Raw genomic sequence first — 16,508 nt, forward strand, 5'->3', positions numbered from 1 at the left:
ATATATACACCCACGGACTTTTATATGCTGCAAGACAAGGCACTAGAGAGCTCTGACCCAGTAATTCATGGCATTCCCACGACCACTCTTGCAGCTGAGATCAGCTGGAATACGATTAAAACAAACAAACAAACACGGTTTCTGCCTTTTCTCAGTCCTTTTGTCTTGACCTGTTTGTCTTCTGAACATCAAAAATGATATGCCAAGAAACGAGATTCATTTTATTTAAGTATTTTTCAAGATAAGCATGATGAAACAGATCTTCTCTATATTAGCAAATACTTGTACTAAGAAACATCCCAAAACAGATAGGTTTCAACTCAACTAGTTTATAAAGTTCAGCTTTAAAAAAACTAAAATCATTTTCTATTTACTGGAAAATCTCTAAACTAGACTTTGCTAAACACATAAATTGCTTAAAACACAAGCAGAAACCAGTTACACCTATACATAATAAACAAGCTATTTACTATTTTCCTTTGTTGTTGTCTTCCAGAAAAAGTTATGCAGAAATAAGGAACTAAAACATGTTTTTCTAGTGGGAAATAAAGAACTTTTTCATTAACATTACTTAAATGAGTCAAAACATGCTCCTAAAACTTGTAGAATAAAATATTCCAAAAAGATTAAATTTTATGACTTATCTAAATTCCTTAGTCTGAGAAAGTAATTTAAATATTTTCTTTCTAATATTAGAACTAAATTCTCTTGCTCAGTTTGGTAATCTGAAAAGGAGGTAGATATAGTAAATAAAATTTTAAAGCTGGTATTGTGTCATCATAGCCCAGTAATCTGCAACAAAAACTCAACAAGACAACACATATTATTATGTTTTCAAATTTCTATGCTAAAAACTAAAAAGTATCAATAGGGAATCATTTCTTCAAATAAAATACTGTATTTGTATAAATTCAGATATAATTGCTACAAGTAAAATAGTTTAAATCAACAACTTCATTAACAGTTCACTTCAAAATGAATAAATATATGAGCAACTATTCCTTTAAGAGTAGCTAAAGGGAACTGAAATATCCATAAAAATCCATAACTATATCCATACTGATTTTCTCCTTCCCCTTTGCTTTAAATTCATAGCAGAAGATAAATTATAAAATTAAATTACTCTGTTCTTCATCTGGTCTTGATCATCTCCATTTGATCAAAGCCATTCATCTTAACCCAGGCCTTCCACGGAAAATCAGTGGCCAAGTCCTAAAGGTGTCTCTTTACCTCACTGCAGAATCTCCCCAGGCTCCATGCTTGTCTGTGAGGATGTTGACGATTTTCTGGATTAGCTGAGTTGCCGTCACATGGTCTCGATGTTTAGCGGCTCTTATCAAATGATCACACATCTTCTCATCTTCTCGTTTGTCTGCTGAATACTGGGCACACAGTGACTTGGATAGGAAAAAGAAACATCTATTAATATAAAAATATGGGGGGAAACCCCTTTAATTGCATGAAGAAACAATCTCTAATATGAACAGAACCAAACAAAACTTTAAAGTGACTTTTACATTGATCATGAGCTGAATTGACAGAGTTGGTGATCTACCATCTCAGTACGACAACCCCTCAAGAACTTCTCTGTAGTCATTCATGAGGTACACTCAGAAGTGGTTAATATCTAAGCAGAGACCTGAATAAAGAGAAGAAGCCAGAAGATGCAGGGTCCACATTACATGTAGCATGAAGGGAGGTTCAAAGAACTAAAGCAAAGTGAACAAAGAAAAGAATGGTATGTAGAGAGACTGGAGAGGGAGGCAGGCAGGGGCTGCAACATTTAGTACCCTGCAGTTATGGTAAGGAGTTTAGATTCTATCCTAACGCAATGGGTTACCAGTAGGTTAATCGAGAGAATGATGCGATTGATTTACATATGAAAATGATCAACATAGCTCCATTTGGAGAATGAATTACAGAGGAACAGGAGGCTTAAGGAGGGAGACTGGTCATCAGGCTGCACAGGTCCAGAAAAGAGATGCTGGTGGTTGGCAGTAGTAAACTGAGCCAGTTCTCAACACCTTTAGAAAATGCCAGAAACAGTGCAGTCTTTTAAACCTTGGCTATGCAAAACGGACCACCAGCACTAGAATAACCTAGGAACTTATTAAAAGTGCAGAATTATAGGTCCCACTCCACACCAACTAAATCAAAACCTGGATTTTAATGAGATCTCCAGGTGATTTCTAAATTAAAGTTTGAAAAGTACTTTCTTAGACACCACTTTTGCCAAAACAAATTTAAGATCCTTTAGCAATAATCAGATACAACACAACCACTAAAGAAAGGCGGCTTTCTTTTCTTTTGGAATTGACACTTGTGGCATCATGTTTAAGATGCTATACTACCTAATTAATTGCTTAAAATTAAAAAAAAATAATGATTAATGTAAACTTGTTACTTAAAAGGTCAGTTTAGCTGGATAGTTCCTTCCTTTCTCTTGGAGTGTAAAAGAGGAAGTACATGGTTCCAGGAGAGCTCTTTCTGTGCCAGAAGAGAAGCAAGCCTGAGGATGAGGACAATACCCACAGGGAGCGGAGGTATGCGAATTACAAACCAGCTTCCTCTGACTGGAATCATGAACTTGTGCATCAACCAAAGACCAGCCTACCTTTAAATTAAACTTTCTGTGAGACCTTTTTTTTTTTAAGATTTTTTTACAAGAACCTATAAGCTCCTGTTCATTCACTGAAGTCCAGTATGATCTGGGTTTTCTGTTCCTAATACCACAAGCAACCCAAATGATATGGTGTTTATGCAAATGCATAATGAATCAAATATCTCTCGGTTTGTACAGAACATTAGGCTACTGAGATCAAAGGGTGAATCAGCTTGATAGCCTTTGCCCTGGAGAATCCCCATTCTAGACAGTGAGAAGGGAATTGAGAATAAAAGTATAGTCGTCTCTTGCTATCGTGAAGGGGGTGGGGGAAAGGGGGCAAGGTTCCAGGACCCCCATGGATACCGAAATTTGCAGATGCAAAATCCACTTCGTACAAATAATATAATATATATGAATATGTTTATACATATGGATAAACATAAGATTGGGAAACAAATAAAAAACCAGACAAAAGCATCATCTTTGGCAGAGTCTCTTATCAGTCTTGGGCAACTAACTCACTTTACCTTGCTAGGTCTAACTGTCCTCCCATCTGCAAAATGAGAGGATTATATTACCTCTAAGGATTGTACACTTCAAAGATTTTGGCCAATCTCTAGGAGGTTAGTTTCTGTATATTGTTAAAAGGAAAGTACTTCTTTTACCTAAACACTGATATGGAAAAAATACATTATGTTAGAAATGAGATTCATTTATAAAATACTATAGGCAAATGCCAGGCTTCTCCAGTGGCTCAGAGGTAAAGAATCCACCTGCAATGCAGGAGACATGGGTTCAACCCCTAGGTCAGGAAAATCTCCTGGAAAAGGGAATGGCAACCCACTCCAGCATTTTTGCCTGGGCAATCCCATGGACAGAGAAGCCTGGAGGGCTATAGTCTATCGAGTCTCGAAGAGTCGGACATGAAGCAGCGAGTGAACACGCACACACAGGCAAATGCCAGAGGCCATGGGAAACTGAGAGCCTGAGCCAAACAGACCCCAAACCGCTCAGTTTGTCAGCATTGCGATTTGAGCGAAGAAAAGAAAGTATGATTAAGAAACGCTTGAGGGGAGTAGTTTAAGTGGAGATAGCTAGGGAATTACTCCATTGTTAACAGAAAGGTCAACTATTATGTGATATTTTCAGAGATTCATTCCAGAATAGGCAGCCCTCTGTGGGTTACTTCACATCTAAGTCAACCATACACTGAAGGCAGACACTGTCAGAATGTGTACAGCTTAAACACCCCTACTGTACGCACAGGGTGCCTTTATCTAACCTCACCTGATAGTAAGACACTGTCAGAATGTGTACAGCTTAAACACCCCTAATGTACGCACAGTGTGCCTTTATCTAACCTCACCTGATAGTAAGACACTGTCAGAATGTGTACAGCTTAAACACCCCTAATGTACGCACAGTGTGCCTTTATCTAACCTCACCTGATAGTAAGACACTGTCAGAATGTGTACAGCTTAAACACCCCTCCTGTACGCACAGGGTGCCTTTATCTAACCTCACCTGATAGTAAGAGGGAATTAAAGTCACTGATGGAAATTCAAAAATAATTGGTTTGAATACTCCCCTGAAACACCAGATACCCTCATATTAAATGTATCAAAATTACCAAAAAATACATTATTAAACAGGCTACCTGTATGCATTTACCAGTTTAACTTTATCAAGTCATATTCTTCAAAACATTTGGTAGGCAACTAAAGTTTGCTTTAAAAGGCATAATTCTAAAAAGAAGAGTCCAAGGTAGTAAGTTAAATAGTGAAATGGTTTAAAGTGCTCTTTAATGGATCCACCTTTATAAGATAAACAGCAACTTTTCATATCTGACATAAAATCTATAGATATAAATCACATTAAAGGGCTATTCTCTCCTGATTATCAATCTCTGTCTCATTGTGGAACATTAGAATCACATCTAACCTTAAAACATGATAAAAGGAAACCAAACAAGAATGTTTTGTAACGATATAATGAACTTGCATCTATTCTTAAAAGCATCTTTAAAATGTAATTTTAAAGATGAACACATTCTTATTAAAAAAAAAAACAATAACATATTCAACATATGACATATCATTCAAAGTCAAGTACAGATGAGGAATATTTGCCTGAAGATCAAACACATGTTACTTATCGAAGGAATGTGTGTGTGTGCACGCGCGTGTGTGCACGCGCGTGTGTGCACGCTTGTGTTTAAGGGTTAAGTGGAGGTATCCCAAAAGACCTTACCAAAATGTACCATCTATCAATACAATCAAGGGCCATGTCTAGTGTGTGCCTGCTAAATTGCTTCAGTTGCATTCGACTCTGGACCCTAGGACTGCAGGCCTCCAGGCTCCTCTGTCCATGGGATTCTCTAGGCAAGAATACTGGAGTGGGTTGCCGTTCCCTTTTCCAGGGGATCTTCCCAGCCCAGGGTTTGAACCCTGGTCTCTTATGTCTCCTGCATTAGCAGGAGGGTTCTTTGCCACAAGCGCCACTTGGGAAGCCTGCCAGGTCTAGGACTTTCATTCAGTTTTACTTCACGTAAACTTTCCTGTTTTCCAACTTTAAGCAACACATGAATTAAGTAATACAGCATCACAACAATGACCCTCCTGCCCAATCTGAATCTTAAAATTAAAAAAATCAGAAAAGAGCATTCTGGGAACTAATTCAAATATATTTGATTTGAATTTGATTATTGCTAAAGAAATTAAGATTTATTAATATAGAATTAATAAAACATAAGATAAATCTAGTTATTAAATAATTCACTTAACTGAAGAGAGAAGCAATTTAGATGGATCAATTATAATTCAAATAACTATTCTGGATCTTTAAATAAAGAAGTAAAGACAATATCACATTTAGCCCTTCCTTTCAGATGTTATGTCTCTGTATGTCCTTTGCTCAGAGAGGAACGAACTTAAAATCAAGCAGATTTCTCTATTATGCTCCTGCCATCACTCTGATGACCTTTCTGGTGGTCAGACTTCCTCTTCATTATCTCCCAGGATGCTCGCATTTTCTCAAGGCTTTGTCATATGTCCCTTGGCAATATCACCCACTCCCACCATCATCTGCTATTATCAATTTAGATGTAGCTGTCAAGTTTTTCATGTCTGACTCAGCTGTTTTCCCAAATTCAGATCCCACATTTCTTTCTGTAGGACAGTCTCCAATCATTCAATAAGCACCTAAAATTTAAAACGTGCAACCTACCATCTTATCCCAAACACGCCAGGACACTGAAAGGGGAACGGTTTTCTATTTCTGTCATCTGCGACTTTTCAATTTCCCTCACGTCATATCCCATCATTCCCAGCTAAGCCTCTAACCACTCATCACAGCCCTAATGTAGATCTTTATTTGCTCACAACTCAGCTCTTGAAAGAATCTTCTGCCCTTTTATGAGAAGTCCCAGAATTATTTCTAAAAAAATTTGCTTTGGAATGACATAGATGTATAGATCCCATCCTCAAAAACTACATAATTGTTTAAAATATTGAAAAATTAGAACAAATTTTACTGCCTAGATCTGTGAATGTGTAGCCATCTATAAGGTGGAATATTATCTTTTACATTACTGTCTATCCACACTCTATTTGCCAGATATACTAGATTATACACTACTACCCAAATAGCCTCAAGACATTTTCAAGGGCTGGAAAATATACTTTTCCTATAGGTTTTATATGTGAAACAAATTTAAAGATGTCTATTGAAAAAGTAAGAGGGAAATTTGAAAGACAAACTATTAGAGAAGAGGAACTCATGCAGAGGAAAATATACGGAAATCTAAAGGTCCTTTTGATTCTTTACCTCAATACAAAAGGTAGAAAAAAATCTCAAAAAATCCAAAATAATTGGAAATTAAACAATTCACCTCCAAATAAAAAAATATGGAGCAAAAATGAAATCACAAGGAAAATTAGAAAAAATTGTGGGAATTGGATAAAACAGCATTTAAAGTAAAATTTATATATTTAAATATATTAGAAAATATTAAATATTTAAGGAAGAAATAATACAAATCTTAAACTCAGATGACAGAGGCTAAGGAATACACTGCAACTAATTTTGCATTAAAGGAACAGAAAACTAAATAATAACATAATCTGCATAAATAAACACAAAAACTCAACAAAATACTACTGTCCAGCTATCTATAAAACAGACTATATATCATGATTAAGTAGAGTATATCTATGGAATGCAAAGTTGGCTTAATATTTAAATATAAATCAGCATAATTCACCATAAAACAGAAAAAAAGGGAGAAAAACATATCATCTAAATCATTTTTTAAAAGCAATTAATTAAATAAATAATTAACATTCAAAACCCTTTCATGAAAATTAATTAATTAATTAAATAACAAGTGCTCCACAAACCAGGAATACAAAGAGACTTCCTTAGGAAGGACATCTATAAAAATTATTCAACTGAAACTGGAAATAAAGTGCTATGTTCTCTCTCATGACTTCTATTCGATATGGTAAAAGAGATCTTAACCAGCAGAGACAAAAATAAACAAGTAAGCAAAAAGTCTGAAAAGGAAAGACTAACAGACTCTTCATTTGTATATGCATTCCCCTGTGTTATAATTCTGAGCATTCTAAGAAAAAACTACTAGAATATACAATACAAGTTTCTTAGATAAAAGGCCAATATACTAAAAGTTAATTATGTACCTACAGGCTGGCAATAATCAACTCAAAAACAATTAACAATGCCATTAATAATGTGAAATATTTAGCAGTATATAAAAACATATTCAAGTCTACACAATGAAAACCATAAAACACTGCCAAGAGAAACTAAGACTAAATAACTGAGGATACATACAGTGTTCATAGATTTAAAATCTCAGTATTTTTAAAAATATATACTTTTCAAATTGATTTTATAGATTCAATCCAATCTTAATTAATACTTTAGGAGGCTTTCTTAAGGATATATTGACAACTGAGTCTAAAATATATCTGAACAAAAAAGAAAAAAAATTTACAAAGGAAAGATGAAACTATAGAATTTTATACTCTTTGAATCACACTGTAAAATAAGAAATCAAGACAGCATAGATCATGAAATGAAAAAAGAGTGCCTTTTCAATACAGAAAAAAGAGTGCCTTTTCTGATACAGAAACACCTGGCCACTCTCAAAGGAGCAAAAAAAGAAAAAAACATGTTTTAACCTCATATCACACACAAAATGGTTAATTCAAAATGAATAAAAAATATAGATGTAAAAGTTAAAGTTTTAGCACTTCTAGAAAAAATAATCAGAAAATCTGATGAACTTAAAGTAGGCAGAGAATACTTGAGACTAAAATTCATAGGTTGGAGACTGTAAAAGAAAATCATAACCATAAAAAAACTTGACAAATTAGACTTTAGCGAAACTGATAAAATCTGCTCTGTAAAAGTCACCATTTAGAAAACGAAAAGGCCAGTGAGGGAAGGAAAGAGTGGGACGAATGGAGAAAGTGCCCTCAACATATACACATTACCGTGAGAAGAACGGGTACCAAGTGAGAAGTCGGGCGCCGGGCCTGGCGCTCTGTAATGACCTAAAGGGGCGGGCTGGGAGGGGAGCGGAGCTAAAAAGGGGGTGACATGTGTGACTGCGGCTGGTTTGCAGTGTTGTGCCGCAGAAACCAACACAATGCTGTATAGCAATTTTCCTGCAATCAACAAAGAAATGAATTAAGAAAGAAAGAAAATGGAACGGTAATGAGAAAAAACATTCACCATATGTATAACTGACAAAAGGTTTCCTTACAGGAAATACAAAGAATTCCTACTGTGCCATAAAGACAAACAAACTTAAAACCATAAACAAAGGATCTGACTAGACATTTTACAAAAGATATACAAATGACTAATAAGTACGTGAAAAATGCTTAGTCAGCAGAGAAATTCAACTAAAAACCACAACACTCTATCATTATATACACACTAGAAGGGCTGAAATTACAGGAACTGACAATAAATACTGGCAAGGATGTGGAACAAAGGGAACTCTCATACCTACCAACTAGCCTGATGAAGTGTAAAACCTACAACTACTCTAGAAAATAGTCTGGCAGTTTCTCCTAAGCCTAAATACAAACTTGCAACAGCACATAGCAATTATACTCCTAGGTATTTCCTCGAAATGAATGATAACACGTTTCCACAAAACTGAATTGTATGAAAATGCCCATAATGCTTTTAATCATTAGAGCCAAACAGTGGAAATTACCCCATATACACCTACAGATGAATGGATAAACAAAGTAGTACTGCTGAGCAATATAAAAAACCAAACAGTAATACACATACAACAATGTGGATTAGTATCAAAAATGTCATGCTGACCCAAACAATCCAGACATTAGAGCACCCATTATATAATTTATATGAAATTTTATACCACACCAAACTATCTATAACGACAGAAACCAGATGAGCAGTCGCCTACAGTTAGGTATGTGTATGAATCTGCCTGAAATGCAGGAGACCCAGGTTCAATCCCTGCGTCGGGAAGATCCCCCAGAGAAGGACATGGCAACCCACTCCAGTACTCTTGCCTGGAGAATCCCATGGACAGAGGAGCCTGGTGGGCTGCAGGCCATGGGGTCGCAAGGGTTGGACGCGACTGAGCGACTCAACCGCGACCACCAGGTGTTTGTATGTGCAGTGGAACTGACCACAGTGGAACAGAAGGGAATTCCCCAAGATGACAGACAATTTCCGTATCTTGATTACAACAGCAACAAACATACACACTTGTCAAAACTCATCCAACTGAATACCTGAAATGAGCATGTTATACATAAATCACTCAATAAAGTACATTTAAGAAGTTCTTAAAAATGAATAGGCAAGGCACTAACAGGGAAGAAAGTAGTTAAAATATTCATATTGGAAAAAAATAGCTCATATACCAAGTAGGTCAATGCACTCTATAAATCAGTAAGGTTGATAAACAGTAAGAGATAACTAATAAGAAACTAGGTAAAAGACAAATAGGTACTACACAAAAATTCTTTAAAAAAAAGAACATAATATATAACAAGCAGGAGAAAAGATGTACACTTTAATTTGTAAAGAAAATCCAAAATAAAACACAGTGACATATCACTACACAACTACCAGAAAGCTAAAATTAAAAGTGGCAAACAACTATTGATGAGAATGTGGAGTGATATGAACAGTTACACACTGATATTGGAAGAGGAACACATTGATGTTGGAAGAGATACACACTTTTGCAAGATAGTGTAGCAGTATCTATTGAGATGGAAAACATGAATATTTTACAGTCAAGTCCACCCTCCCCTTCATGGATCACAGCCTTGTTGGGCAAAGGGGCTTGCATAACTCAGTGAAGCTATGAGCCATCCTGTGTAGCGCCACCCAACAGGGATGGGTCATAGAATTCTGACAAAACACGGTCTAATGGAGGAGAGATCCTGCCTCAAGAACCACATGAACAGTATGAAAAGGCAAAAAGATATCACGTGGAAGATGAGCCTCTCAGGTCAGAAAGTATCCAATATGCTACTGGACAAGACTGGAGAAATCACTCCTAAAAGAATGAAGAGGCTGGGCCAAAGGGGAAATGATGCTCAGTTGTGGATATGTCTGGTAGTGAAAGTGAAATCTGATGCTGTAAAGATAATATTGCATAGGAACCTGGATTGTTAGGTCCACAAATCAAGGTAAATTGCACGTGGTAGAACAGGAGGTGACAAGAATGAACATCAGTGTATTAGGAATCAGTGACCTAAAATGGACAGGAATGGGCAGATTTAATTCGGATGACCATGTATCTAATCCTGTGGGCAAGAATCCCTTAGAAGAAATGGTCCCATAGACAACAAAAGAGTTCGAAATGTAGTACTTGGGTACAATCTCAAAAATGGCAGAATGACCTCGGTTCCCTTCCAAGACACACTATTCAGCATCATAGTAATCCAAGTCTAAGCCACAGCCACTAATGTTGAAGAAGCTGAAGTTGATGGTTTCTATGAAGACCTACTAGACCTTCTGGAACTAACACCAAAAAAGACATCCTTTTCATCATAGGGGATTGGAATGCAAAAGTAGAAAGTCAAGAGATTCCGGGAGGTGAAAGTAAGTTTGGCCTTGGAATACAAAATGAAGCAGGGCAAAGGCTAACAGAGTTTTCTCATGAGAAATCACTGGTCATAGTAACACAAGAGACAACTCTACATATGGACATCACCAGATGGTCAGTACTGAAATCAGACTGATTACATTCTCTGCAGCCACATGCAGAAGCTCCATACAGCCAGCAAACACAACACCTGGAGCTGACTGTGACTCAGATCATCAGCTCCTTAATGCAAAGTTCAGGCTTAAACTGAAGAAAGTAGGGAAAACCACCAGACCATTCAGGTATGACCTAAGTCAAATCCTTTAAATGTATACAGTGTAAGTAACAAATGGATTTGAAGGATTAGATCTGGTGGGGAGAGTGCCTGAAGAACTATGGATGGAGATTCATAACATTGTACAGGAGGCGGTGACCAAAACCATCCCAAACGAAAAGAAATGCAAGAGGGCAAAGTGGTTATCTGAGGAGGCTTTACAAATAACTGAGGAAAGAAGAGAAGGGAAAGGTATTAGAGAAAGGGAAAGATATATCGAACTGAATGCAGAGCTCCAAAGAATGCAGAGTTCCAAAGAACAGCAAGGAGAGATAAGAAAGCCTTCTAAATGAACAATACAAAGAAATGGAGGAAAACAAGAGAATGGGAAAGACTAGAGATATCTTCAAGAAAACTGGAGATAGCAAGGGAACATTTCATGCTAGCATGGGCACGATAAAGGACATAAACGGTAAGGACCTAACAGAAACAGAAGAGATCAATTAAGAAAAGGTGACAAGAATACACAGAACTACACACAAAAAGTCTTAACGACCAAGGTAACCATGATGAGGTAGTCAGTCACCATGCCAGACACCCTGGAAAGTGAAGTCAAGTGGGCCTCGAAAGCATTACGATGAACAAAGCTAGTTCATAGTATGAAATGAACTAGAAGGAATTCCAGCTGAGCTATTTCAAATCCTAAAAGATGATGCTTTACAGTGCTGCAATCAATATGTCAACAAATTTAGAAAACTAAGCATTGGCCGCAGGACTGGAGAAGGTCAGTTTTCCATTCCGATTACAAAGAAAGGAAATGCCAAAGAATGTTCAAACTACTGCACAATTGCGCTCATTTCACATGCTAGCAAGGTAATGCTCAAAAATCCTTCCCAATAGGCTTCAGCAGTACATGACCAAGAACTTCCAAATGTACAAGCTGGATTTAAAAAGGCAGAGGAACCAGAGACAAACTGCCAAAATCTGTTGGATCATAGAAAAAGCAAAGGAATTTCAGAGTAAACATCTGCTTCATTGACAATGCTGACACCTTTGACTGTGTGGGTCACAACAAACTGTGGAAAATTCTTAAAGATAAGGGAATAGCAGACCACCTTGTCTCCTGATTAATCTGCATGCAGGTCAAGAAGTAACAGCATTGGACATGAAATGACGGACTGGTTTAAAATTGGGACAGAAGTATGTCAAGGCTATATATTGTCACCCTGCTTACTGAACTCATATGCAGAGTGCATCATGAGAAATGCCGGACTACATGAATCACAAGGCAGAATCAAGATTGCTGGGAGAAATATCAACAACCTCAGACATGTAGATGACACCCACTGTAATGGCAGAAAGTGAAGAGGACCTAGAAAGCTTCTCGATGAGGGTCAAAGAAGAGAGTTAAAAAGTTGGCTTAAAACTCAACAGTCAAAAAACGAAGATCATGGCATCCAGTCCCATCACTTCATGGTAAACAGAAGGGGAAAAACTGAAAATAGTGACAGATTTCATTTTCCTGAGTTCTAAAATCACTGAGGACGGTGACTGCAGCCATGAAATTAAAAGACGCTTGCTCCTTGGAAGGAAAACAGTAACAAATCTAGACAGCATATTAAAAAGCGAAGATATCACTTTCAGACAAAGGTCTGTATAGTCAAAGCTATGTTTTTTCCAGAAAGTTCGACCATAAAGAAGGTTGAGTACTGAAGAATTGATGCTTCTGAACTGTGGGCTTGAGAAGACTCTTGAGAGTCCCTTGGACAGGAAGGAGATCAAACCAGTCAGTCCTAAAGGAAATCAACCCTGAATATTCACTGAAAGGACTGATGCTGAAGCTGAAGCTCCAGTACTTTGGCCACTTAATGTGAAGAACTGACTCACTGGAAAAGACCCTGATGCAGGAAAAGATTGAGGGCAGAAGGAGAAGGGGACAACAGAGGATGAGAGAGCTGGATGACATCACCACTCAATGGACGTGAGTTTGAGCAAACTCCATGCAACAGTGAAGGCTAATAGAGCCTGGCACACTGCAGTCCATGGAGTTGCAAAGAGTTGGACACAACTGAGCAACTGAACAACAAATCCACCCTACAAATACACGTGAGTATGTACACCAAAAGACATTCAAGCAGCACAGATCCTGATATTAACAGTTAGAAAATGGACTGCCAATCAACAGCAGAAGAGAGTATGAAAAACCACTGCTCTACTGATAAAACAGAATAATATACGGTATTGATCATGAAAGAATCTCACAAACATAACACTGGAACTAAAAATGCCAGAGAAAACTGACTTTGATTCAATTTTTGTAAAGTTCAAAAACTGAAAAGACATTACAATGATTAAAAAACATACAGCTACATATTAAAAGCAAAAAACAGAAGCAAGTCAGTCATTAGATAAAATGACATTATTTAGCTTAATGGAACAAAAAAGGGTTGTGATTGGATATATAAATGCACAAGGCTTCTCACAACCACTTCAGCATTAAGAAAAGGAGGTAAATTCATGTGAAATGCACACATTTTTCTAGAGTATATGTTATGAGAAACAGATTATAAGGCAAGTTTTCATTAAGTTTGCATAATATTGTGATATAAAAATAAATTTCAGTTAAAAAGTCCAAGGCTAAAATCTTTAAAATATTTTATAACCCGTTATTCTAATCTACTAACATTTATTGTTAATTAAGCAATTGGAATGTATTGGCTTCAGAAGTTTGTGCTTCAGTTTTTAAAAGAAATTTATTGTCAAATTTAAAAAGCAATGACTTATATGATAAAGAAATTCCTCTCTTCTACTTCGTCCCTGTTTGGCTGTTTTCTACAAGTGTAGTCATGTTAACATGAATGTACTGTCTGTGTAAGTAAAATCAAATTATCCGTCATTCCTTTTCAAGACATGAAGTTCTATCTTCATTCTTTTTCATGGCTATACACAATATTATATTTTTAGTTAAATAAACACACTTTCCAGTAAACACTTTTAAGTGTACTACCTTATGCCCCAATTTATCTCAAAATTACTTACACTGTAAATTGTTTGTCTCATTGTAAACCATTTAAAAGGGCAATCATCTAAAGGACAACAAATTAAGAAGCTTTTTAACAGTTCAATTTTGGAGGTCTTTGCACTCAATCTCAACTCAGATTTAAAGTCCAACCATTAAAAATAAAAAAATGTTGTCCGTGGGAATGTTACAGAGCCTCCTGAAAAACTTAGAAAAATAAAAGCTTAAAAAATCCAACAGCAAATGAAAGTCAACCAATGACAATGTGTGACAGCCACCTTTAATTCTAAAGTGATTCCTCTGTCATCCAACACTTCGAAGTATTGATTTCTCTCAGCATGAAAAAGTCTAAGCCAATGAAATAGATATAGTATCATCCCCCTGATAATAGCATTCAAGGTGAAAACAGGCAGAACACTTATCAAAGTATCGCTTCCATTTCTTATTGTTTTAATGGACTGGATACGATGTGCTGGGTTCTTATCTTTACAACTGCAGACTTAAAACAATATTTTCAAATAATCAGAGGGCTAATATAGGTTCTAATGTTTTACTTTAGAGAATAAAAGAATGGGTTTCAAAAGCTTTTACATATTTGTAAAGTGAAGTCAACACTAAGAAGAAGGTTACAGTTTCCACTTGCATGTAAAATACACATAACAACACTGTTTACATTATTTCACTGCTACATTAGAGTTACTTGTTAACAATGAAAATTACAAAATTTGTAAGTAAATACCAAAACAGCTTTCATAAAGGCAAACTGATTTCTTTAACAATGCCTGCATACATTATATATCAGTTTGGTAAATAAAGTAAAATGTGGTTTAGGATCGGTGATCAATACAATTGACAGGAAATTTAAATAGAGTTAAATTCAAATAACTATATTTTAAAATTCATAATGAGACAGGTATATCTTCCTGTAAGATTATAATTATACACAAATACATATAAACATACATACAGTGAAAGAGAGAGAGAGAAATTCAAAAGTTTTTATTTTTTAAACTTTACTTTTTGTTGATTTGCACAAGAGCTGAATATCTTAAACAAATCCTATAATCTTTTAACTCAATCTTAATCTACCTAACCATTGGGTTTTTTGGAAATCATACAAAACTAGGGCATCTTACTTTTACTAGGCTGAAAGTAGTGTGTGTGTGTGTGTGTGTACATATGTATAGATATATTTAATTTCAAATAACAGTAGTTTAAGAACAAGCATGAAAACCGAAAAGTTAAAAAGAGATTAATTCATTAAGAAACCATAGTTAATACTGTGGTTAAGAACACAGACTCTGGAGCCAGACAACCTGAGTTTAAATCTTGGCTCTGACATATTCAAGATCAAGCTAGGTATTTAACCTCCCATTCCTCAGCTTCCTCATAGAAAAAGGATATAATGTGATGCGCTTTTCATAAAGTTCTAATATGCATAGACATAAAATAATCAGAATGTTGACAGGCATATACACTAACACCCAACACTTACTGTAGACTCAGTCATGAAGTTAACCAACTATACTGCAAACAGTCCCTTGTCTTCCATCATCTGAATGTAGCTGAGAGACACGGAGTAAAAATAATTACAATATGATATACTTGCTAAGAAAGATATTCACAGTGTGCTTGGAAAGAACAGAAAAGAACTATTCAGAACCAGTGAGGGTTTCACAAAGGAATGAGAGGTTAAGTAACTTTCCAGGGAGAAAAAAGGGTTCATTTAAGATAGAAGAAATAAAATATAGCAAGATAGAGGCAAAAAAATGAGAACAGCTCAAATAAAAAACTTTTAAGAATAACAGAATAAGACTTGCAATTACCAGAGCGCTCTTTTTAAGTAAACCAGTACATGCTTCTTTATATCTTCCTTGGGTGCCTAATGTATGTTTACCCATTTCCTTCCTAAAAAGATTATTCCTCAAAGGATTTTATAAATGGTTTAACATATAAATAGTTGATTTGGTCAACTGTTAAGATAACTAGGATATATCATAAACTGAAACCTTAAATACAGGCTTTATCTTTCTGAAGGGAGTATATTCAGACATTTTCCTAGAAGAGATTTTTAAACAGCAGTAAGATATCTAGTTCTCTATCGATACTATATTTTACATTATTAGAATCTAATGAGAACACACTGAAGAAAATATATTTTTAAGTTTAAATTTAATTTGATCAGCCTTGCTCACAGGTATGAATTCCATTTCACCTGGGCCATAGTTCCTTTGCTTTTTTATAGCTTTCTACCTTTAACAGAGTGCCCAGTAATATAGCTCTGTTTCTTGAAGCTAGAGAAGCATCACTTATAATTTTCAAAGTCAGAGACATCAGCTTACTTTACAATGGTCTTCCTTTGTCCCAAAAATAAAAACTTCTTTAGTTTCACATGTTATTCTAAAAAGGATGATTTTTTAAAAAATATGTACCTGCATGTACGTGCCCTGTGTAGATATGTGTATTTCCTATTCAGAAGTTACCCCCCATAGAAGACTGA

The 16,508-nt window shown here is 35.9% G+C and overlaps 1 protein-coding gene across 1 annotated transcript in view; it reads right to left on the reverse strand.

Annotated features, from left to right (window-relative positions):
- LRBA (LPS responsive beige-like anchor protein) overlaps nt 1–16,508 on the reverse strand; it is a 747,979-nt gene that overhangs the window by 405,277 nt on the left and 326,194 nt on the right. The window contains exon 37 of the mRNA XM_018061590.1: nt 1,231–1,397. Within this exon, the coding sequence (XP_017917079.1) occupies nt 1,231–1,397 (167 nt within the window). The remainder of the gene's footprint in view (nt 1–1,230; nt 1,398–16,508) is intronic.

Source organism: Capra hircus, chromosome 17 (assembly GCF_001704415.2).
Source record: "Capra hircus breed San Clemente chromosome 17, ASM170441v1, whole genome shotgun sequence".
NCBI lineage: Eukaryota > Metazoa > Chordata > Mammalia > Artiodactyla > Bovidae > Capra > Capra hircus.